This window comes from Kwoniella botswanensis, chromosome 1 (assembly GCF_036426115.1).
Source record: "Kwoniella botswanensis chromosome 1, complete sequence".
NCBI classification, from domain to species: domain Eukaryota; kingdom Fungi; phylum Basidiomycota; class Tremellomycetes; order Tremellales; family Cryptococcaceae; genus Kwoniella; species Kwoniella botswanensis.
In genome coordinates this window covers 8,871,771-8,896,748 of record NC_088599.1, presented here as the reverse complement: position 1 = coordinate 8,896,748, position 24,978 = coordinate 8,871,771, and the positions used below count along the sequence as shown (strand labels likewise).

Here is a 24,978-nt window from a genome sequence, read left to right as displayed (position 1 = left end):
AAAGCTTGTAGACTGAGGACCGATGATATTCTAACGGTCACAGAGGTGAACTTCCGACAGCGTACGACGATCTGAATACTACTATTCTGCCCTGCATTGCACTGACTTGAGACCTTGGCCGAGCTGAGGATACCGTGGCAAGCAACTATCATAGAAAAGCACCCAGCAGATGCTTTGCACGGGTGTATCAGCAATCACCGTTCACATACCCCTTTGCTTAGAGTACGCATAGATCATGCAGCGGTGAAAGCAAGGGATATGCGTGTGCACGGACACTGAAAGATCTGCCACGCCACACTTCCACACATGAGGCACATGTGTTTGTGTAATGTTCGTTATGTTTTGATTGCCGGATTAGGTATATTGGAGTGACGTCACTAGATTAAAATAACTACCCTATTGCAGTAAAGTAACACCACCCGGGAAGAACGACGTTGACTCCCTGACCTGGGACAATCCCATCAATCCCATCATCATCATCATCATCATCGTTCATTCCTCACTCCTCACTTCTCATTTCCTATTCCCATCTCTCCTGACTCTGACTGCCCCGCATAATTACAAGACCGTAAGTCGATCGTATACATTCACCGTCATCGCGCAGTCCTAGTATCACACGCTGATCGATAAATATCTCCTCGTTCCCCTTTTATCACACTCGTCTTCTCACGAACCTATTTCCATTCTCACATCTTGTAAACAATCACTTGCCGCCCATACAGTCAACCATCTGATATAAACTGTCGCTATCAACAAAGAACTATAGTTAAGACCAGGAGATAGAAACAATCCATAATGTCCCACTTTGATACCTTGTCGAGGACTACGTCCAGGACTGCGGGTTCAACCGTCTCTAGAAATCAATCTTTGGTAAGTGAATCCAAACATCGTTTCTGATTCACACTGACATCCAACAACTGACTTTGATGTCTGGACTTGTAGATCAAGAAGAATACTGCCCCTCATGAGCTCAAACCATCTGATATCCTCATCGAGCGATTCACAGCTTGGAAGCAAATTGTAAAGATGCTCATCTGTAGGTTTCATGCTTTCTGTCGGTAGGACCACCCTCACCTGACTGACAACGATCGTTTAGCCTACTTCGAGGGTGTTGCCGATATCGAAGCTAACACTTCCAAAGAACTCACCAAGCTCGGTGCGGTCATCCAAGTCCCATTCAGACCAGGAAATCAATTCTTAGGTGAAGGTGGTATGCAGGTGAGCAGCAGGTCACTTCTTTCATCCATATAACCCAAGCTTACAGGGCTATCTAGGATGTGTTCTACACCATCCGAGACAAGACTCGAGTAATCGCCGACTCCCACTCTTCCCTCGCCCGAACCATCGAGTCCTCCATCGTTCAACACTTGCAAAAGCTCAGAGCTGAGATCAAAGCTCACATCAAGAACGTACAAAACGATACTGGAAAACTCGCTACTTCAGTCGCCAAAGAGAGAGAACTTTCCACCAGAGCTATCGCCGATCTTCAAAGAGCCATCGGAGCTGTCACCCACACTCCCATGCAAGTCTCAGCTAAAGAAGACCCCTTCGCTGTCAACCAAGCCGTTCACAAGCAACTTCAAAGACAAGTAAACGAGGAGAATGCTTTGCAAAAATCCATCATTATCATGCAACAGAACTCTGCCCATTTCGAAGAAGGTATCGTTCGATCGATCCAATCCGCCTGGGCCACCTTCGACGAATGGCAAACTCGAATGTCCAGCTCCGTACAAGAGACCTGGAGACATCTCGGCGTGAACATGGCTCAATTGATGCCAGACAGAGAATGGGTCTCATTCGCTGCTCGATCTGATCATTTGCTTGATCCCGAAACTCCTCTCAGAAACCCCGAAATGATCGATTACCCAGGTAAAAACGATCCCGCTGTCACTCCCGTTCACACTGGTTTACTCGAACGAAAGAAGAGATTCACCAAGACTTACAAAGAAGGTTTCTACGTTCTCACTCCTGCTGGTTACTTGCACGAATACGCTTCATCGGATCCTACCACTGCTACTCACCCTGTCTGGTCATTGTTCTTGCCTGCCTGTACTCTTGGTCCACCTTCTTCTGCTACTACTGCCAAATCTCACAAGTTCCATATCGAAGGTCGAAAAGACGGTACATCAGCTTACGGCAAGACACCAGGTGGTAAAGGATTATTTAGAGGTTCGGAAACTGCTTTCACCTTCAGAGCTAGAAGTCACGAAGAGATGATGGAAGTCTGGAATGATCTCCGAATGCTCGTCGCTAGATACTTGGTCGCAAGTGAACAAATGGAAAGACACGGTGATGTCCAAAGAGCTGTCCTCAGTGTCGGGTAAGTCTGATCTTGTGTGTCCGGGTTAGTCACTTGCTAAATTCGATATGACAATATAGTTATCGATCTGACGAAGAGGAGGAAGAAGAGGAAGAGGAAGACGATGAAGAAGGAAGCTCAGTCGAAGAAGCCGAAGAGGAAGAGGAAGAAGCTGAACATGCTGGTGACGCTCATGAGGAGTCCGAAGAAGTTCCAGCTTACACTTCGGGTGGAGCTGCTCCTCTAGAAGTTGGCCCCAACGGATATGTGGTGAGTGGCCATGATTCATAACCGTCAAATAGACATATGCTCATATGGATGTAACCAGGTCGACAAGAAAGATAAGCCCGAGCTCGGGGCTGAGACCTCATCAAACGCTGGAAAGGGAGTTGAACGACAATTATCAAGAAAGGAGGAAAAGGCACCAGCAAGAGAGGAGCCTACAACCGGTGAGGCTACTCTCTCTTCTCCTTCCACTCTCCCTACTACCTCTATCGGAGAGGGCGAAGGTGTTTCTAGTTCTGCCCCTGCCACCAAACCTGAAGATACACTTGGTGAAGTTGCACAAGCACCTGGCTCCGTCACTGGTGACTCGCAACCTACATCAACCGAGTTAGACCCTGAAACTCCTCCTGCTACCAATACAACTGGCGGAGGGGAGCACAAAGGTTTATTCAGTCGCTTCACCGAGAACTTTGGTTCTGCCACCAAGAAATCGGAAGCTTAAAACGAAGTCTTCAGAATTGAATCGTGCACCTTCGCCCTTCCTCCCGTTTTGTTTTCATCTTTTATTTCATAATTGTTGAATCATCTTTACTGATATAATGAATCTCTCTTTTTTATCGTTACTCGATTCTGTAGCCGATGAATAATCACAGTCAACATGACCTTGTGTGGATGTCAGTGTCAGTTGTAATACACGAACATTTGATCTTTTAATACTTGTTTTCTCTCCTCCCTTCTATCTATATCCTACTTCGTATATTTATCTGTCTGATTAGTCGAGAGTAAAAGGTTGAGTCTGAATTTATATAACAATAATATGCTACTTCTTTAATCTGAATGGATGAAATGGATTGAATCATGATTGAACCTGCAGTCCGGTTAAACGGGCCTTGCGGATAACCGGGTATGAGGTGTGTAGAGGCTCCATCATCATCAACGCTGTTTTATCCATCCAATTCAGTCCACTTGATTCGATATTCATGACCATACAGACCATTGAACCTGCTATCGCAGCAGTGCATGCTCTTGGGAGAAACCATACAACTGTTATCATAGTCGCGAATCACCAAATCTACAGATGACAAGCCTGGACAATGTCATCGCCTGCCAAGCACAATCCATCAATCGAGTCGGTCCAGGCGAATCTACGTAAATTCCTCAATGTGTACCTCCAGCACCGGCCGTTAGTTCAGCGGACACTGACAGCTGGGTTTGTGCTATATTGTCTTGGAACGACGTTCGCTGCGTTGACCGGCCGAACGAGTAACAAGAGTGGTGGATCTGGTGGGTCAGGAAGGGGGAGGAGGGGTAAAGGTGAGTAATGATGATGATGTGACTTGGTTCGAATAGGGGGTCTCATATGTGATGCTCCCTGCCCAAAGGAGAGTATAATACTTATACAAATCTATCATGTAGACTCGAAGAAGACGACTGCATCTCCCAACGATCCATTATTCCATATTCGACTAAAGAGGCTACTTCGGATAGTCATACCGAGCCTGAGATCAAGGGAAGCAGCGATGTTGGCATTACATTCTGCATTCTTAGTGACGAGAACAGGTATCAGCTTGTATGTAGCTGAACTGGATGGAAGGTAAGCTAACTAGAATGGTGATAAGTCAGACCAAACAGACTGCTGATAGAATTTCACGTATTACTATGACAGGATCGTATCCTCCCTAGTTACCGCTCAACCAGCTTTGTTCTTGACGAATCTGACAAAATGGTTATTGGTCGCTATACCTGCTACTTATACCAACTCGATGTTGGAGTATCTTCAATCCGAACTGGGCCTAGCATACCGAACGAGGTAAGTCCATATATAACAAGCATATTATCTCGCATGAAATCAGAGGATAGTGGTACTAATCTGGTCTTTATTCGACGCAACAGATTGACCAAGCACGCTTTACAAACATACCTTGACCCCATCATGCCTCCTACCACTATCAACGACACCACTAACGAGAAATCATCTGGATCTTCTTCATTACTCAAGACAGATAATGATGCGCAAATATCAGGAGAACAGTTGTTCTACAAATTATCAAATTTAGATGATCGGATCAAGAACGCAGATCAATATCTGACGGTGGACATTCAACAATTCAGTAATAAGTTGGCCGAGATATATTCAAATATTGCCAAACCTGTTCTGGATGTTATGTGAGTTGAATCCACAATTAGCTTGTTAATACAGCTAATGGTTAGTCTGAATCGTCAGCCTGTACAACTATCAATTGTCGAGGAATGTCGGTGCGGAGGGATTGGTCATCTTGACGATATTAGTTCAGACTAGCGCTGGATTATGTAAATACACATCACTTCACTGATTGTTCGCGTATCAGGGCTGACCTGCTCATCATTCCAGTACGAGCTATCACACCTCCGTTCGGGACATATGCAGCACACGAAGGTAAGCTGCTCGCCTTCCTGATGATCGGACTTGAACGCAGCTGATGTACTCCTGCTTGGAATCATAGCCAAGCTAGAGGGGGAACTTCGATTCACCCACTCACGGCTCCTCGAATCGGCCGAAGAAGTAGCTCTATACCACGGCGAAGAATTCGAGAAGAACGTGATTGAAAGAGGATATTTCGCTTTGGTCAAACATGCCAATAGAGTATTGAGGATCAGAGTATGGCACGGTATGGCCGAAGAAGGGGTTATCAAGTGGGTCTGGGGCAGCTTGGGTTTATGTATTTGCGCAATACCGGTTTTCGCAGGTGAGATGTTAGGTATGAAAGGCGGTGATTTGGGTACGAGAACGGAAGGTGAGTCATACAACTTCTTCCAATTTTCTGACAAAATGCACGATTGCTGAATGATTGTGGGGACTTCAGGCTTTGTTACTAATCGAAGACTTTTGTTGTCCTCGAGTGATGCTTTTGGGAGAGTCATGTATAGTTATAAGGTGGGTCCTTCGGCCAAATAGATAACCAAGAGAAAATGCTGATCGCTTGATGCATATATACAGGAGCTTGCCGAACTTGCTGGATATACTGCTCGAGTTTCGGATCTGTTTGATACGATGGAAGATGTGAAGAAGGGGCATTATCAGAAAAAATTAGTTAGCAGTGCCAGAATAGAGGATAACGCTAAGAGTAAGCTGAATGCCGGGAAAAGATAGGAACAATAGCTGATATAATGTTCTGTCTCAGTGCTTCAAGGTCGAGGAAAGATCATTGAATCCGATGAGATTAGGTTCGATCAGGTGCCACTTATCAGTCCGAATGGTGATGTGTTGGTAAAATCGATGAGCTTCAACGTCGAGCCTGGAGTGAGTCATCTTAGCTGTGAAACCAGACTGAGGATGTGTGTAGCTGATGGATTTTCTCAGAAACACCTATTGGTGGTTGGGCCCAATGGATGTGAGTGGCAGCTAGGAGACTTAGACACAGATCAGAAGCTGACGGGAATTCACAGGCGGTAAAAGTAGTCTATTCCGTATTCTTGGCGGTCTTTGGCCAGTCTACGGTAAGCGCACGACACCCGATGTGAATGGTGTGGCAGCTAACTTGTGAAACAGGAGGGACGGTCTACAAACCCCCTGCTCGATCATTTACCTATATTCCTCAACGTCCTTACCTTTGTACGGGCACCTTACGAGATCAAATAATCTACCCCCACTCCCATGTGGAGATGAGAGAGAAGGGGATCTCGGACGGTGATCTGTCGAAGATATTGGAGGTTGTCGAGATGGGACATATAGTGGAGAGAGAAGGTGGTTGGGATACAGTTAGAGAATGGAGAGATGCGCTCAGTGGAGGTGATAAGCAGAGAATCGCAATGGCTAGATTGTTCTATCATAAACCTAAGGTATGTACTACTCGACTCCCAGTCGTTCTAAATATACCAGATAATGAGCTGATATGTGAGCTGTACGTAGTATGCAATTTTAGATGAATGTACGAGTGCTGTCACACTAGAAATCGAAAAAGTCATGTATGATCATGCCACTGGTGAGTCAAGTGTCCCTCTTCAGTAATCATGTAGGCTGTTAAGCTGATTTGATATTCCTTCTGTTTGGTAGCATTGGGGATCACATTGATGACCGTCAGTCATCGACCTTCGTTATGGAAATACCATTCGATGGTATTGCAGTATGATGGAGCAGGAGGGTATATCTTGTGAGTTGATTTGATTACCCTTCAATTTGGTAGTGAAGATGAAGGGACATTGACTGAGTGGTAATCTCTATCGATGCGTAGCACCGAATTAGATGCAGAGAAGAGATTGGCTTTGCAGGAAGAGAAACAGGATCTGGAGCATAAATTATTGACTGTACCGAAATTGAAACAGAGGTTGGAAGAGTTGAAAGCTGTTAAAGCTGAGAGGGGGAGAGTGAAATGATGTTGTGTTGTAGATGTTGTATTGATTATACATATGAGATGTAGAGAATGACGTTGTATGCAGCAAAAGAGAATGAAACTGTGACTTGATGCATCTCAAAAAAACTTGAATGCGGAGGAGTGTTGGTGGTTATAACTTAAGATTACATCTGTCTTTGTTCCTTACAGTGACCTACAGTGCTTTCACACCTTCATATTTTTGTTTCATGCCTCCTTTTATCAGATGGCACAGTAGTCTGATTCACTTGCGGTAGTTATACAGATCTATCCATAATTTCCGATTCTACTCCTCTAATTCTCATCGTCATAGCCTTTGTAGGCTGCCAAGATCATACCTGTTATTTCACTTGCTATTCAAGGACATGGTTGTTCCGATCTGTATCAGGTTTTGATATCTGACGATGAGCTATCACCAAGCCGGTGCACCACCTGACATAATGCAGAATATCATCAGTCCATGTCTGGTTCCTTTGAGACTTCGAGCATGACAACTGTGGTATCAAACAATCTTACCTGGAGCTCCGAAACCTTGAACATCGACAGAAACGTCCACTCCACCTTCCGAACTCGATTCGGTCTCACCCTAAACGATGGGTAGGGCGCTAATTGGGGAGATAATCGAGATAGTCAAGATAAAAGTCATGATGAATTTGGATGAGGCTGGCTTCATGATGAATCGCTATTTGGTAATTTGGCTTCGGAAGGTTCTTGGGTTTTGTGGGGAGGGGTATAATATGTTCTGCAATTCCAACCGTCCTCAAAAGACTTTATATATGGGAGTTGACCGAGTCTTCTCTTGGTCTTTAATCCAGACTTTGCTCAACTAGATTTGACCTGACTTTCCATGGCTCGAGCTGGGCTTAGCGGTACCTACAACTTCGGCATGTCTGATTACGCGCATGCATTTCAATCAGTACTAGAATGCACCTCGTCTCGTTCAAAGGACAGTAAAGACCCTCTTTCTTCTTCTTGATCAGGTTGAGTTTCACCGGTAGAACCAGTTACATACCTTGATATCGATCTCTATTCAGATTTTCGTGAGGAAGAATCAGTCACTGTGAGGAATGCAAATCATCTCTAGAACCGAAAGCTAATTAGCTTGATTCTGATGTGTCTTTGATCGTTGATGGTACCTTACCTTCAGATTTAGATTGTATTTTCTTGTGGAATACATTTAGGCTCTGATCGGTTTATCTACGTAGGTACGTATCTCCTTTATTGATCGGCACAACACATACAGCATATGAATTGAACGCAATCGCAATTATCAAGAATCGGCAGCCAGATTTTGGCTTAATCTCTGATCTGCATGGACCTGACCGGCAAGGGACACGGCAAGTTCAAGTATATGTCCAGTAGCTTCATTTTCACTTCTTCATATACATGTCATATATGTTCTGGACCAGTATGAATATGAGACGAGACGGCTAGTCGTCAGCTCGATGGGTTTCATCTTTGTGTGAGACATGAGACATGACTTCTAATTGTTTTACTGTGTTTCGGTCGAACGTATAACCAAATTTCGGTTTTACAGTACTCGAGTACGCTGTTGCTGACTGTAGTGAATATTCGGTCGAGATCTTGTGTATGACGATTGCTTGTTCAAATCAAATACTTTGCACTTCGCGCATATGCAGAGTACGTGAGGTATATGTTAGTGGAGTTCGGAAAGGTGACTTGATGAAAAAGGGTAGCGTAGGATGACCGACAGCCACTTCTGTCATCTGTACGCCAACAATCTACGATGATCCGAAAATCAGATACTCAGCATTCCCTCTTAAGTTCCCGGCGCAAATTATACACATCTCATCGCCCTAGTTGGCATGTACATGAAGTGCAATCTGAAGTAGCAGATAGCAGAAGTGTCACGAGGTGTACCATTATTATTGCCATTTGCATTATCCGGTGGTGATTCCAGTCAAGAGATTTTACGAGGTTTCAGTACCGTACCAACTGTCTAAGTTAATTGATCAATGAGAGTAACAAGATGTCTATTTATGAATAGAAAGATGAATGATCAATGGCCAATGACAAACGGCAGATAGCAAACAATGTCCCGTCCTTTCTAATATATATGTATAACAATGATAAAACAAAAGATAAGACAGGACTATTTATAATGATGACAAAGTGAAAGAAAGAACGAAGTCGACAAAGAAGGGGAAAAAGAGCTGATGAACGAAGTGAAAGGATCAACCTTCAATGACTTGTTTACCAGGCTGGTGCACCACCTATTGATAGACAATCAACTCATTAGTATTCGTATTTGGTGTTCAACAGTATATGATGTATTGAACTCACCAGGGTTACCGAAGCCTTGAGGAGCGACAGTTGGCTCGGCCTCTCTCTTCCAGGCGGGAGCACCACCGGGATTACCAAAGCCTTGGGCAGACACAGCAGGCTCAGCCTCTCTCTTCCATGCAGGAGCACCTCCTGGATTGCCGAAACCTTGAGCAGATACAGCTGGCTCAGCCTCTCTCTTCCATGCAGGAGCACCTCCTGGGTTGCCGAATCCCTGGGCAGTTACAGTTGGTGCGGCTTCTCTCTTCCAAGCAGGAGCGCCACCTATCGATTAAAGGTATGTCAGCTTGAGTTGGCGTCAAGACATAATGAAGGAGAAGGGCTTACCGGGATTACCAAAGCCCTGGGCAGATACAGCAGGCTCAGCCTCTCTCTTCCATGCAGGAGGACCTCCTGGATTGCCGAAACCTTGAGCAGATACAGCTGGCTCAGCTTCCCTCTTCCAAGCGGGAGCACCTCCTGGATTGCCAAAACCTTGAGCAGATACAGCGGGCTCAGCTTCCCTCTTCCAGGCGGGAGCACCACCGGGATTACCGAAGCCTTGGGGAGCAACGGTGGGTTCTGGGACAGGGGCGGCGATGGCTACTGAGGCAATGGTAGCGACGAGGGCGACAGAGAAGAACTTCATCTTGATTGTGTGATTGGGGGATATGTGTAAGCTCGAGTGTGAGGGTTGTGTTGCGAGACAGGAGGGAGTGATATATGACGGGATGGGAAGAGGCGATAAAGGATAGTATGGGGAAAGTGATCTACAAAGAATCAACGCTATTTATATCTATGAAGAACAAATGCGAGTCCTACGACGTAGGTCGATGCGATGATGTGCGATGTGCTAGAATAACTTGAAGAAAACCAGGTACCAGTCTAGGCGCTTTTCTTGACGGATTAATTCCTTAAATCAGAATATGAGGAGTATTGGAGAGTTGTTATGGCTGATTCAGGGGACAATAACACTGTTACACCTCTTACGTGACTGGAAACGAGTGGTGGTGTATGTGAAAAGATATGTATACAGGTGATGTATAGGTGAATGAAAGAAAGAGAAAGAGAGATGGAGTCATTCGATATGACTCGTATGGTCCGTTCATAACGCAGCGTCTGGCTTTTCCCCTCTGCTGGGAACCCCTTTTCTTTCGCGTAAGGCCAAGGCACATGTTTGGTTCCTCTGCTTGTCAAAAGGGTCAAATAATGTAATGAGGCGTTTCCTTGGTTTTGCTTAAATGCCGAGTCCAGGTTTAAATGAAATACAATGGAATACAGTAAGAAAAGAAAAACTCCCACCATATCCAACTCTTTCCCCGTCCCTAACTGTAAAGGAATGAAGGGCATATAGAGAGAGGATTCTTGACGCGGAATTTACCCGTTGAAACAACATAGGCTCGGAGGAATTTTCTATTTTTATTGACCAGGAGTACTCGGAAGGCGTTATTTCCAATCGTCAATCGTCGATCATCAGTTGTAAATTACAGAAAGCCAACGATTTCACAGACCTGCGGTAACTTTATCCCACGGAAGGAAAGGTAAATGACGTCGGTCATCATTACAGCAGACAGACGTGTTTCAGTTTTTCCTAATACCAAGTCAGTTTCCCAATTACAAAATGATATTTCAATGTTGACGCGTCGTATTCAAAAGTCGATGGTTTAACATCTTATTTGAACTGTTCAAAACCCATTCTGTTGGAAGCTGTCTCACGGATATGAACTTTCTCTGTAGAATTTCATATACACAGAAATGCATCCCTGGTTGAGAATTTCTGGCTGCAAAGGATGCACGTGAACCACTCGGACTAACCACCATTTGGCGCCACACCTGTCATGCAATATACATTTGCATGTGTGCACAGTACGCAGCTCGTCCGGGAAAAGCCTACCGAAGCCACTACGTATCGCACCCCTTGCGTGTTGGGAATGTGGGGCGAACAGCTAAACGAGGGTGGTGCGCGGGAGTTCGTTTCATGAGAGATCAAACGCGTCTCTCATCCTGCTTGTCGGGAATGCGAATCTACCCTCGGTCCAGCTCACCTTGGCACGGCGATCCAAGCATCACATCATATGCCCTCATGACGGACCAAGAAGCATGCATGTATGTATGCCTGTCCGCTCCACGTATGCAGTGCAGATATGCACAAATGTGAGAATGTTATGTGATGCGATGTGAGGTGATGTGATCAATGGGATGTGCCTTGTACCTTGAACCTGTTTCTAGTGGTTACTGATTCGAACTTTGACAAATAGGGTTTGGACTTGATACGCACATCACAAAACGATTTTCTCAAATTCCTTCCTTTCAGGCGATTGGTAGCAAATTTGCGAGACGAATATCGAACGCATCGATTCATCGGATGTGTTATATCTCACACCGCAATAAACGTTCCAAGAACCTGGGGTAGCTTGGAATACAGTTCTGACTCGGATTAAACTCTAAAATAACCTGGATGATCGCAATTGACGCACAGACAGGAATGCACAGTTCATCCGTCAATCCGTCACATTCCGGAATGACGAATGCCCCTCTCTTCTTGTTGATGACGATCTATTGAGGATCAGCGGACGTGGGAACGACGCACGTATCGGAGTATGGCTAAGCTTGACATCATCTCATTCGTTGCAATCGTCTCCTATCATATCGACAATCGTGATGTTGTGTTAGCAGGGAGCATTCCATCTGGACAGTGGATCGCTTATCTCGAGATGAGTCGCCTAAATGCAACTAAGTCAATACTTTAGATCCGAGATAAAGTGGTTAATACCCAATTGAGCCTATACTTTGATCTGCACCGTCCGGCCAGAATGATCAAGCCCAAGGCGTCGGATGAATTAGAGTGAGTCAGCTCAAAGCGGACATGAGTTTGGGGAGCCTTTCGAACACCCAAGATTATATCTGACGATCAGATCCGGATTGTCGAAAGGGAAAAAAGCCACTGTCATACCAAGACGCCTCACTGTCAACAGGCGGGTTCCTGGACCAAGCCTCAATTTCTGACGACGGCGAGCGGGATAGGAACTTGGAACTGAAACAGCTGCATACAACTCTTATGTCACCAATGGCAAGATTTGCAAGTTTCGATGAACCGTTTGGAAAACCGTTTGAGCAGTTTGAATTCTCCGCTTTTCTCTATGCAACTCATGGAATCATGAGGAGCTTGCTAAACTTCCCCCATACTGACCAAGAATCTGAAGGACGTTGCTTGGAGCCAGAGTACTGCCAGATATCTGACTCCACGAAAAGACCCTTCAGAGGAGCGTGTCGCCCATTGTCGCTACCAGCGATTCTTGGTCCATATCACATACCGAGCTGCCACGGAGGATATGATGAAAAATGGTGCACTGACCGGGTTGTGTTTGTGTAAAGTGCACTTGTCACGATGCTCAATACACAATCCACACATTCATGTAACTCCATCACAGCCTACTCATATCATCATCATGCATGCATGCATTGGGACCACTCTGGCTGCCTTCGAACTCTTCACTGGATATCACACTAACTGTGTCATATACCCACTGCAGGCCGGACTCACGATTTATGGGCAACGCTTTGTTCATTTTACACTCCTGACTATGTATAGATGATGTCTCGACCGGAACTACCGCATACCATCACCTTTCATCCATATCTGTCCATATTTCTCGGCTTGCCAGCGCACAACGATGAGAATCAGGGAGATCATCCGATCTTTCATCCAGGGGAAGAATTGAAGGGTACATTGCAGTTAGAATGTACGGTAGCACATACGATAAGCCTGGGTAGGATAGAAGTGGAAATGGTAGGAAAAGAACGTAAGTTGGTCTTTTACAATCGATATCGCTAAATATATGGATCAGATGGGCGAGGACGAAGAACGAAGTGATCCAAAAGACCTTCTGGCAGACCTCACTTGCCTTTCAAGGTGAGCCGACCATTGAATTGTCCGTACGACTGTACCGTATGCCCACATATTCGTTACGCTAGGACTTGGACTACCAGTCTCCAGCGCTTGTGACGAGGATTCCTTGTCATCCAGGTCGTTGGCTGGGTATCATCCTGCTCGTAAAGGGTATGCTCTCATCTCTACTACCCCCAGGTTCTTCGTATTGATGACCTTCACCACAGAATTACGACATTCCCATTCAGGCTAGCCTTATCTGACACTCTGCCTACTTCATTCACCACCCCTACCGCTCTCACTTCATACACCCTACATGCCGTCGTTCATATATACGAGTTCCCATCGGCACGTTCCATATTGCATATCTCTACTGAATTAGACATCTTGCCCAGAGTCGGCGATGGCTTCCGAAATTTTCCTTCCATCTCGAGAGACGCTGTCAGCCAAGCTATCTTGAACGGAGAGGGGGATGACGAGGTATTGGAGATCGACGTGAAGAGTACAGATGGATGGGCAGTTGAGGGATCGAGGGTCAGGCTTGGACTTAGGGTGAGGAATGAAACTCGATTACCGGTATGTCGTTCTTCAGGATATCTTCCAAATGACATTCGACCATGAGTTGATTCAGTGATGAAATGGACAGACTTTGCCGCCCACGCTAGAGATCGTCCAGCGAGTCACCGTGCAGCAAGTCAATCGGCAAATGATTGACTTGGATACTATCGTTCTTGAATGGGTCTACGCAGGTCAGTTCTGACCCAACGTATGCCCCAACTTTGGTCTGACTTTCTGTCTGTTTTCGAATCACCTAAGACGGGTGCATCACCTCGCCTTTCAGCGAGAGCGTGTCGTATGCCGATTTTACCCTTCCAAAGGGAACACGATCTATCACTCCTGCCGATAGCTCATCCCTTCAAGCGGACATCTTCGTTCGAATTGGAGTTCTTTTGAATCTAGCAGAAGAGTTGGAAGCGTAAGTGTGACTGTTGTACATCGCTGTGGCTTACTGGCCGGATTATTACCTCAAGAGATAGCGTTGTGGCTCTTTCAATCCTTGTATTCCATCCGGCTTCCCTTTCTGCCGATATGTGGCTAGAACACCATTCGCTTCAAACGGAATTACGAGGTGCATTATCACCTGTACCACCCATAACCAGAGCTCAGAGGAGATGGTCAGCTCCTCTCCAAACTGTTATCACCGCGCTCACACCTCCGGCATCGTCACGAAGTCCCGATCATCCTTTTTCTGCAGCTGAATGTATGTCTACGTCAGATCATCGACCGAAACTTCATCAATCAAGGCATAGTATATCTGGACTACCTACTAGAGCAGGGACATACCCCTTCTCAGCCTATCGACCAGCCTATAATCCCCTGCCTGTACCACCTCGGATCAACGATGATTATCCTCAACCTGATTGGAGCTTATATGCAGTCTCGGAAGAAGAAGAATCCCGAGCCACCAGGACACCAAGACATCTCAGAGAAACCAGTGAAATTAGAGGAAGAAGCGTCAGTCCTCCTCCTCCGCTCCAGAGTGAATTGAGTCCGTCAATTGCCAAAGCGGAGCAAAGTTACACTAAAAGTCCACCTCCCCGTCGCGCTACTCCGTTGCATGGTCCTCGTCCACCTTCAGCTCCACGCCTCAACATCATTCCGGCCACAATCCTATCGCCTATCTGCCGGAGATCCTGTCACCGAAACCCATCGTCTTTACCAACCCAGACTCGTACTTTGACAATCAACAAGCCACTACGAGTCCCGAAAGCTCACCTACTAAAGGTGGGAGTTATAGATTGAGCAAAGATACAGTGAAGAGCTTAGAAGCTATGGTTGTCGATGATGAACCGATAGTCGTAAACGAAGCAGGGGAAATACCGAAAAAGAGATCAACTAGAAGAGGTAGTGACCACCGACGTTCGATCTCAGATCTGTTCGAAGAGGAAAACAAGTCAAGTGAAGGTTGCTTTGAGGGTGGGCTGTATAGAGCGAGAGAACATAGAACATGTGATCATCAGTCTTCCTCACTGGGGAGTTTGGAAGAAACACCTGATACCAGATCGGAAAAGCAGGAGAAGTATAAAATCGCATCGGATAGTATCGATGTACTAGATAATAAAGATCATGAGATAGTGCGGGCCACAGAAGCGAAAGCAGTGAGTTCGTGGATTGCAATGTCCTTACGAAACTGAGACGAGCATAATTGGCGAAACAAGCTCTGCTCAGACATCGCTGACATATCTCGCATCTCATTCCAGACTTTCAAAATACCCTCTGACCCTATCATCTCTTCTGACCCCGAAAATTCTGCTCGTGGAGATAAAGGAGGAAGGGTGACTTCCGCTCGTCAGCTTTTCGAAGATAAGAGTAATCAAACTAAGTCTTCTACCGGAATATCCGTGGCAGATAAGAAGAAAAGTTATTCGTTACCTCCTAACTTGCTTCTTACCAGTTCACGAAAAGCTTCAACTGGGTTGGTGCAAGTCGAATCTCCAAAGGAAGGCGTATCTGTAAGACCAGATGGAGTACACTTGCAGGGTAGAAGGAGTAAGACTTCAGTTGAAACTCCAAGTGCAGGTTCAGGTGCAGCTGTCGGGAAATTGAGAGAATTAATTGAGAGATACAAGAGTGTAACTTCTGCGACCGCCAAGTGATTTAAGTGGTCGATTTACTTCACACGACGAATGTACAGTATACGAGTTGTATCTTACTGTATCATATCGTATCGTATTTGATGAGATTCGTTTTCGATGTATAATGCCGATGATGAGTTGCTCGATTCGATCGTACTGGTCAGCTTGCCGAATGATTGTGAGCTTTGATCTGGATTAGACATGATGATATACATAGATCAGCTCGGACTCCAAGCGAAGTACGAGTAAGCACGACCCGAAGAGATTTCTTCTACTACTGTACTGTAGGTTGTTACGCATATGCTCGTTTTAGTAACTCAGCTGCTCCATCGAGATCTGTATGACCATGGAACAGGCATCGATCGATGTAATCCTCCTGATCAGTTTTATCATCCAGCTACCATATCACAAATAAGAGCAGAAGATAGAGCATTCGTCATTGATCGATTTCCAGTTCTCGACCTTGTTTAGGTTGATGTGATGCATCTTGAAAAACATTTTCTCACGCTTTTCAATTCAAACGCAGAAGATGTCCTTGGTGAAGAAAACTGACGAAATGAGTGAAACCTATTATACTATGCCCTATCCTATTGCAGGGTATGAGTATCGTCGATTCTCCCAAAAGGAAGCTGAGCTCATACGTCGCCTTGATACCATTACATGGCATGACACATGTGTACAGTATCGAACCGAATGAAGAGTGAAACCTTGTCAACGAGCGTCTTTTGCATCAATCCGGTTGAGGCTATGCAAAATAAAGTTCTGGATCCGAATAATTCTTTGATCTTTGATCTTTGAGTGATCGATAGTTGATCTCTGATGGTGTGATCGACGATCCAAGGTGATTGGCATTAGACTTGGCTAGATGATCGACTTCGATACGATCTTGGCTTATACACCTTTATCTGAAATGTTAGCGGATTTTCCCCAATTCGCACGACGATTACAGTACGAATGATGGATATTTAGGTAGGCTTGATCTCAATGTACAATTCAAGACCTTGAGATTCGAGAGGGATCAAATCAGCGTTACGCCCTCCCCTCTTCTCAATGGCAAGTGGAGGAGTGGGGAATGCCTCGTGTCGCACTTTGATGGCTGATGATTGATGGGTGATATGCCGAAAGGTACAATCTAATCAAAACGCATGTCCAACCAAATATAAAGTTGCTCGAATGATCAAGGATCAGATCGACGTGATATCTCAAGAGAGAATGTTCTCACGGACACGATGATAACATACCTGATATATACTGCATATTCATTGAGATTGATCATCAAGTAACTTAACATGACAGCTCTTGCACATCATGCATCGGGATAGCGATTGGATTCGTACATACAGTACTTTACTTCAAGACTACAATGGCAGTGACAATGACGTCTTTCTAAAGTATGAGCTGTATCAAAGTGGGGGAGAATACAGAACAAGGGAACGCCAACACTACATCCTACCCTTCCTCCAAAGGGCATGTGAACTGAAGCTCGGGTCTTGACTTCTATGGTATTGCGAGTCCTACGAAGTATATACATGAGATGAGGGAGCAAAGCGTTGTGTGGGTGGTGTTGCAAAAAGGGGCTTGAGCCCGAGCTCATCCTGAGCTTCGCCACACCACAGTCCCAATTGTTCAGCCCAGCCGTATTGAGGTGCTCAATGTGCCGGAGAGTAAGTGGGGAAAAGGCAGCTCAGGGCATCTTGTCTGTTCACACAACGCAATGCACATGCCTGTCGTTTCAGATACTATAGCTGCAGGTGTATATCATTTGCCCGACGACCACATCTTGCATCTCACATCACACAGATCTCATACAGTATCTTCAGTTTTCTCACATCTCAAACGCAACGCAGCTCAATCTGTGATAGGATGATGCGGTGATCGATTACTGATGTCTGTCATCTTAGATCAATTCAAACCTCATGTAAATCATGATCTATCTTTTTTCCTTTATTTCTTTTATATTTCATGAAGCTCTACTTCAGAATATTGTCAATAGATAGAGATCAATATCAAAATCGAGACGAGGGATCGTTTCAATTCAAGCTCAACAAGAAGTATATCAATACATATCGTCGTTGTCCACTACAAAAGATAATATCAACTTTTCTCCTTTTGAACCATATTCAAACTACATTCAATAGACTATCTACAAGGTGAATTGAATAAAAATCGAAAACACATCAGTAACCAAAATGTCCATTATGACTTTCATCCTACCCCTACTTCTCTTCGTCGTACCAGCTATGACTGCTCCTCTACCTATCGCTGAACACCTACCTGTCCCAAGCGAGACTGTGAAGCCCCAATATTTCAATAATCCTGGTGGTGGTGAGTCCTCTTCCTTTCCATACAGTACATAGTTCTTGTTTTTCGCTGACAACTGCTTTGGAACGTAACGTAACTTAGCTCCGGCTTGGTAGTTTGACATGGTGACGATCAACTGATCTCTATATGTTTCGAAGTGGACGATGATACAGTGAGTCCTTCTCATTAATTCTGTATCATTATTCAGAATGCTGCGGAAATTCTTTGACTGATGACGGTTGAATCTCTAATGTATTTACAGTACAGTACAGATTATCTCACACTGGCAGGACCTTTGATACACACATTTTTCGTTGACTTTCTCCTTTTCCTTTTGCTTCTTTCTTCTTCATACTACAGGCTTGTCCGTCGACATTCCAAAGTTCAAACTTACACTCATTCATATATGCCCTCACTTAGGTTTTCACGTACGAATATCATATTCTTCACAGGTTCTTGAGCAGAAGAACGAGATGAATGATTTGACGGGATGGTTGCCTTAATTTAGATTCATATATCATCATGTATACGTGATAGTTTACTTTATACAGATTCCATTAGCAGTTCATACGTCGTGATGCATTGTTGTGCACTCAAATCTCGTCCAGTCGTCCGATACAACAGGACTAACTACTGTACAGTACATCAGTGAACACACGAGTACCGATAAGTAATTGCCTATGAATAAGGTTTCTCGGAAGGAAACTTTATTGTTACATACTGTACCGAAACGGGCGGGCGCACCAATTGGGATTCGCTCACAGCAAAGTTTTATGTAATGAATCCTATTATCGCCAATGACCCAATGACTTATAGACTATCATATACAGTAGATATGCATCTCCCAAGTTATCAATGTCAATATTATAAACCCGCGTTGTTGAACCTACTTTACATTATGTTATATGTATGACTTTATGAAGATGTATATACTGACAGCATAAAAAACGCCTCAAAAAAGCTCGAACCACGTATAATCCCAAGAAATCTTCCAATGAAAGATGTGACCGTTGACGAACCAGTATATCGACTGAAATGTTATTTGAGATGACATTCCCTTCGCCGACATCTAAACCCCTCGTATTCATACGGCACGATTTGTTCAAAAAGATGATACGATAATTGTATATTCTATAACTTCCATGTATCAGGACCGAACCCTGTTTCAGGAGCGTCGAGATAAGTTGCACCTTCACCATTCCAATCGGCAGCTACGTAACGAGGATGTGTAAGCTAGGGCGAATGAGATGAGGGATTGTCAAGTTTAGACTCACTATTTTGATACACCGTATTACCCCACCAACTGATCGAAGCACCCGGTAAACCGAGGAACAGGAAGATCGCAATTGCCGAGAGTGCTGTGCCGACATCCAAAGCAGCCGATAAGACGTAATTGTACTGAAAACCGTCCAGAAAAACAATACTCCACTCAGTACACGAATACAGGCACAAGCACAAGCACGAGTGTACGGTTGTAGAGATGTTTGATTGACTCACCTTAGACCACCAAGCGAATTGTTTCCTCCTCAGCCAGAATTGGAAAATGAATCCAGTCAACAACCAACTAGCGTAATTGATACCAGATGCAGGGGGGATATACAATGCTCCGCTGAATATGACGGGCAGGTTCAAGTTTCTAAAGATCGATTGAGGGTATTTTCGTACCCATAACCAGAACGGAATGGGTAATACCGCTCCGACAATTAATGCGTAAGTTTGAGGATGGTAGAGCGATCCTTTACTGAATAATCTGTCAGGTCCGATCAACCCCCTATTATGATTTAACAATATATTAGCAATTAGGCAAGGCGAGAAAACAGGGATAGGATTAGGATGAACCAACCAGATGATCGAGGAAGTGAAGAACACCTTGGTGGAGGCACAAGTCAATAATGATTTCTGGCCTGCAGCGCATATATCGGGGATCTTGGCGAACATGAGCTCCTTGGTTCCACTTTGGATAAAACATGCGATCGCAGTTGCCGACAATTGAGCGATGAAAGTAGCTCTAGGTGGTACTTTCATATAATGTCCTAGTTTCTGATCTTGGACGAATAGTAATCCAGCTGCTACAGTTTGGACGGTAAAGACTTTGCATAGCTACAGCACCAATTCAATGTCAGCTTTTTACCTCTTTCACGAAAGGTGCCACTCACCATCCCTGGAATAGGTTGACCTTGGAACATGTAACCTGGTATCAGTTCCGCCAAGAGGTTGATCGCTGGTTGTTGAGAAGTCATAGCGTAGATGAAAGCCGATGGGATAATATATACGAAAGGTAGCATGACAGCGACGATGTATCCCCAAACTGGTAAATTGGTGTGATAGACTTCCAAAGCTGTGACGGCCAAAGTGAAAACCACAGCGAATAAAGCTAAGAACCACCAATCGGGGACTTCGGGATAATGTTTCATAAGCTTCATGTGAATATCATCCGCTTCTGTCTTGACGTTGATGATGGCTCGGTAAATCCTTGGACCGTGATATAACGCGGTGTGTACTAATAACGCTGTGGCCAATGCGAAAGCCAACATGAATGTCATTGAGAACGTCGCTGAAAGATAGACTGGCGAATATTCAGCATAAGCGGTGGTGTTCAACGTGATATCGGGTGTGAGAATGTTGAAGATATCGTAGGATGACCCAAATCGATCGGCAGCTTGTATGACATTGACTGGTAGATAGGCAAATTCCCAGACCTACAGTATTTCTTTGATCAGCTCTGAGAACACTAACACAAGACCATAATTCAGACTCACATTGTTGTAGTACAAGATTGGAACGAGAATCCAGAAGAACAAGACAAATCCAACACCGACATTCACTTCAGCCCACCAAGGAGCAACGAGAGGCGATCCAATCCAGGTGATCTGAGTCCAATCGAAAGTCAAAATACCCATTCCGAGACCGGTAGAAATACCAAATAATTGATTGACGACCCTGTTCTTAGGTGCTATCCAACAAGCATAGGAGAAATATGATAAAGCAGTGAAGATGAAACCTGGAGCACATGTGTTAGCCAAGGCTCGTGTAAGCTGATTGTTTTTCGAGAGGTAAGGCGAACTTACCTGGGAAGAAATAATATGCGAAAGCACCTCCCATGCAAATGAGCAAAAACCTCAATCTACTCATACCACCTTGGAAACCGTCTTCTTCAGCATGAAGAGTGTTCAAGTTGGTGGTGACAACCAGATTACCAGGCCAAATCATAGATGCTGGCCAAACAACGAATCGTCGACAGACACCGGCCATAGTGAAACCCGTAAGTTGAGTCGCAAGGATCAACATGATATCAAAGCCATAACCGAATTTATGTTTATAGTATAATTCACTCGAGACCGTCGCATAGAGAGCGTAAGCTGGTCCGATCGCGACATTGGCCATCATCACGATGATGGTATGTTCTTTGATATTGAAGGGACCAGGGTTGAAAGTGAATTCTGAACCACCAAGGAAACGAGGTAAATTCCAGGTCGTAATTGGGAGTAACCACGCAGCGAATTTACCGACTGGATACGCGACAACTCTGGAGAAAGACATGGATCAGTATTGTCTCGACACCAAGTGATCAATTACTCACTGTACGATGAAAGGGGAGAGATATGGAGCAGGTGTACGGAAGTGGAAGAACGTGTTGATACCTGAACCGATGATGACGAACAGCATTCCCAACACCCATGCTCGGAACGTAAGCGCTGCAAGTGACATAAGTGTATCAGCAGTTGTCATGAGAAATAATATCAGTAAAAAGGGACCTACCTGGCATTTCAGGATCATCTATATTCGACACTGAAGCTCTAACTTCGGGATATGGACTATCTTCTTCTACCATTCCCGGATCGAGTACACCCAGACTTTCATCTCCCATATCGCTCGCTTCCTTGTGCAACCCACCCATTCCATCTCCCCAAGTAGTCTTTCCATCGGGGACGGTCATATCACCCGTCATTTCAGTCATACCATAACTACCCCTACTATATCCTCGTGCACTTTCGCTCGTGAGATCACTCTCCGAAATTAAGGGCGCAGAGGATTTCATTCTTCTGTTATTATGCGAAGTAGTGGGCCTATAGGATAATCCAGGTTCAGACAAACCCGAGTCTTCTGAAATCCTCGACATGGACATATCGGTAGTAGTAGTGAAATCCGTTGTAGCTGTATCCAATCTTGAACTTGAACTATTTCCTCTTCTGCGATTCAATCTATCCATTAATGATGCGCCTGAATGGGGTCTTCGCGATTTCTTAGCTATAACTGGTGCACCACCGGTTGACTCGTCCGCGGACGACATTGTAAATGCGAAAGAAGAATTGTTGGGATTGTATCGACCGCTGAAAGGTGGAGGGTTCGATTTATCGTACATGAGTTCAGGAAGATGTCCTCCCACGTCAATGACACCAGTTGGAGTAGGTACCTTGCCATTCACAGATACCGAATGGGGCGTATCGCTCAAGCTCAAACCCGGTGTATTCAGGTGACCATCAGATGGACCAGTCGATATGTTCGTGGTCGTTCCAGCAGTAGTTGGAAGATGACTGGATGAAGGTCCGGAATAGGATGTCGAATAATCTGAAATTGTTCCTAAACCAGGTACAGCGGCGGTGGTGGGTCGATGAAATGCAAAGACTTCTTCATCCTCTTCTTCCTCCTCTTCATCAAAATCGTCTTCACCCTCATCATCTCCCTCTTTGTAAAATTCTTGTTCAGGTAACTCATCTGCGCTGATCCCTGAAGCGGCCGTATCTAACCTCGCTGTGGGCTGCCTCCGTTTACCTTTTCCCGTACCAACACGTTTCCCACTTGACGTCGATGGTCGCCCAGAGCTGGTTCCGGGACGTGAAGGGTCTGACATTGGAAAGAGGTGGAAAGATAATGATGCTTGTTTATGATTGTGCAGTGGTGAGTTGGTTGGAGTTGATTGATGGTGATGATCAAAATAGTCTAAAAGATGGAGAAAAAAATGGAAAATGATTAGCGTGAAAGAACGGACAATAGTTGATATAATGTCGAATCAAGTAGTAACACAAACACACTAGTGCTGGGTAGTGGGTAATGGAAACTCACTTGAATCGGGTCTGAATGAGATGTTTCAGCGTATTGCCTATGAGAGGTTGATCCATGTAATGTTTCGATCTACTGAATACGATCTGATCTTGCACCACTTGTTGTCTCTGTGTTTTTCATCTAAAACAAGATGGAGTCAAATCGATTTGAGAGAATAATCCGAGACTGAGATGGTCTCAATTGAAATATTCAATATGAAGTATGGTAATATGGATAGCGCTGTGGTGGTATGAGCGAAAATGCGAGCGAGGTGCCCTTATCTATCTATATGTTGTGTATTATATGTTATTATAGGAATGGTGAACGTCGGTGCGTTGATGGTGATCGTATGGTTCTCCGTAGTGGAGTAAGGCCCGTGTGACTGATTTCGATTTCTAACGCCTTGTCTCTCTTCTTATGCGTATGCTCTGATCACTCTATGTATATATGTGTGTGTCCTTCTCAAGAGATACCTTTACGCTTCTGACTGATTGAGTGAATGAGTGTGACTGCCAAGATTGGGCGAGATTTCTGAAATGTCCTTTCCTCTCTTTGGTAAGGGGGTACGTGCGCGTGACTGATCGGGGCGTAGGTCGATGGATCAAGTGCACTGTCGAGTATCTATTTATCAACGTTTATATCCTTAATGAGTATGTATAATTCAATGTATGCGAAGATTTGTTGACAGATAAAGAAAGTACAGTGGGAATAAAATTGACTGACTGTGAGTTTGGGTGATGCAAGGAAGATGGACCTCGAGTTGCGATATTATGGGTCTTTCGGAGGTCGTAGGGTGGTAGGTGGGGCTGTTCTAATTCCGATCACTCTCCTTTTCTCTCCTGCTCGACCAAAAAGGTTCGGAATCGGACAATTAAGAGTTGTCGTTTTCCCTTAATATTTCACCTCAAGGCACTTCGCAATCAAACCCATGTTCCATACTTTCAGACTCTACGCATCAAAGCATGCAGAATCAGAAAGGTAGATGACGCGATTTCGTTGTTGATGATTTTGCCAAGTGTTTGTGTCTTGCCCTAAGACAGGAGAACATATCTCTCTATATGATCTCACTGGATGTAAAGAGGAGAGGTGTGAGAGTAAAGTTCGAAGGGGCGAGAAACAGAAGCAAGCTCCGCGTTGCATTTCCCTCAACACAAGGAGATTGATCAGGCACGATCTCACCAGAATAATGGGATTTACACAGTGGATCGATGAACCTTGATTTTACCCTTACGGGAGTGTTTGACACGAGCACAACTACCAGAGGAGAGCGAGGTATGGTTGGTTTTGGTTTGTGTACACTTCCTCACAAGTATACATTTTTGGATAGAAGCTTTGAGTTGTGAAGATGTAAGATTTTTCATGTCTCGTGTCACCAGTCAGTCTGACGTAAGATTGGTTGATTCGTTCAGACGAAACCCATGAAATCACTGCACAATATCACTCTTCTGCCTCTAGTCCTCAGAAATCCTCCCTCTGAAGATCCGCGGTCCATCCCGACCGCCCCTCCGGGTTCATTTTATTCGGATCAACGTGAAGAATTCAAAATTGACAAAATACCAAAATACCCAACTTGCGAGCAAGCCTCTTTTTCGTTTACTTCATTCGTACCCAGATATTTGGGATGGTATGGTAAAGTAAGGGTTTGTTTTGTGCAATTCCTGAGTCCATGTCAGCCGTATAATCGTTACATTGCAGTGCATAAAGATCCAAATATCCCAGAACAGGCGAAGGAAGCATAGTCATGTCGTTCAACCAAATTTGTATGTAAACGTACAGTGGTAGACTAGATGATGAATTGATGCGATTGTTGAGTTCGGACGCAGATCGTTATTTTGCATTTTCGCGATCTTCACGACGATCAAAGGTACAACTTCGCCTTCGACCTGAGCGTCGTACTCAGATCTCTCCTCTCCATCTCCAAGCAGGGTTGAGACTTGACCGGTGAAGAATATT

General features: G+C 44.7%; 5 protein-coding genes across 5 annotated transcripts; 3 read left to right on the top strand and 2 right to left on the bottom strand.

Moving 5' to 3' along the window:
- Positions 1–795: 795 nt before the first annotated feature.
- Positions 796–3,026, top strand: L199_003340 (uncharacterized protein; the record flags this gene model as incomplete). The annotated part of the gene is made up of 6 exons (XM_064889073.1): positions 796–870; positions 943–1,036; positions 1,097–1,218; positions 1,275–2,320; positions 2,380–2,569; positions 2,628–3,026. 6 exons carry the CDS (start codon positions 796–798, stop codon positions 3,024–3,026), a joined length of 1,926 nt encoding a protein of 641 aa, XP_064745145.1.
- A 592-nt stretch (positions 3,027–3,618) lies between these two features.
- L199_003339 (uncharacterized protein) lies at positions 3,619–6,877 on the top strand (the record flags this gene model as incomplete). The annotated part of the gene is made up of 16 exons (XM_064889072.1): positions 3,619–3,838; positions 3,941–4,118; positions 4,191–4,334; positions 4,418–4,690; positions 4,749–4,834; positions 4,896–4,940; positions 5,008–5,298; positions 5,368–5,438; positions 5,502–5,628; positions 5,686–5,804; positions 5,865–5,895; positions 5,951–6,001; positions 6,054–6,343; positions 6,414–6,486; positions 6,558–6,654; positions 6,736–6,877. 16 exons carry the CDS (start codon positions 3,619–3,621, stop codon positions 6,875–6,877), a joined length of 2,238 nt encoding a protein of 745 aa, XP_064745144.1.
- Positions 6,878–9,087: 2,210 nt separating this feature from the next.
- Positions 9,088–9,805, bottom strand: L199_003338 (uncharacterized protein; the record flags this gene model as incomplete). The annotated part of the gene is made up of 3 exons (XM_064889071.1): positions 9,088–9,107; positions 9,178–9,441; positions 9,505–9,805. The coding sequence occupies 3 exons, from the start codon at positions 9,803–9,805 to the stop codon at positions 9,088–9,090; spliced, it is 585 nt and encodes a 194-aa protein (XP_064745143.1).
- A 2,946-nt stretch (positions 9,806–12,751) lies between these two features.
- L199_003337 (uncharacterized protein) lies at positions 12,752–15,702 on the top strand (the record flags this gene model as incomplete). Its single annotated transcript, XM_064889070.1, has 9 exons — positions 12,752–12,946; positions 13,021–13,069; positions 13,132–13,216; positions 13,273–13,621; positions 13,692–13,794; positions 14,006–14,021; positions 14,077–14,560; positions 14,635–15,204; positions 15,307–15,702. The coding sequence occupies 9 exons, from the start codon at positions 12,752–12,754 to the stop codon at positions 15,700–15,702; spliced, it is 2,247 nt and encodes a 748-aa protein (XP_064745142.1).
- Positions 15,703–19,113: 3,411 nt separating this feature from the next.
- L199_003336 (OPT family small oligopeptide transporter) lies at positions 19,114–22,834 on the bottom strand (the record flags this gene model as incomplete). Its single annotated transcript, XM_064889069.1, has 9 exons — positions 19,114–19,193; positions 19,257–19,380; positions 19,480–19,753; positions 19,826–20,082; positions 20,139–20,681; positions 20,742–20,983; positions 21,051–21,508; positions 21,563–21,677; positions 21,742–22,834. 9 exons carry the CDS (start codon positions 22,832–22,834, stop codon positions 19,114–19,116), a joined length of 3,186 nt encoding a protein of 1,061 aa, XP_064745141.1.
- Between the last annotated feature and the right edge of the window lie 2,144 nt (positions 22,835–24,978).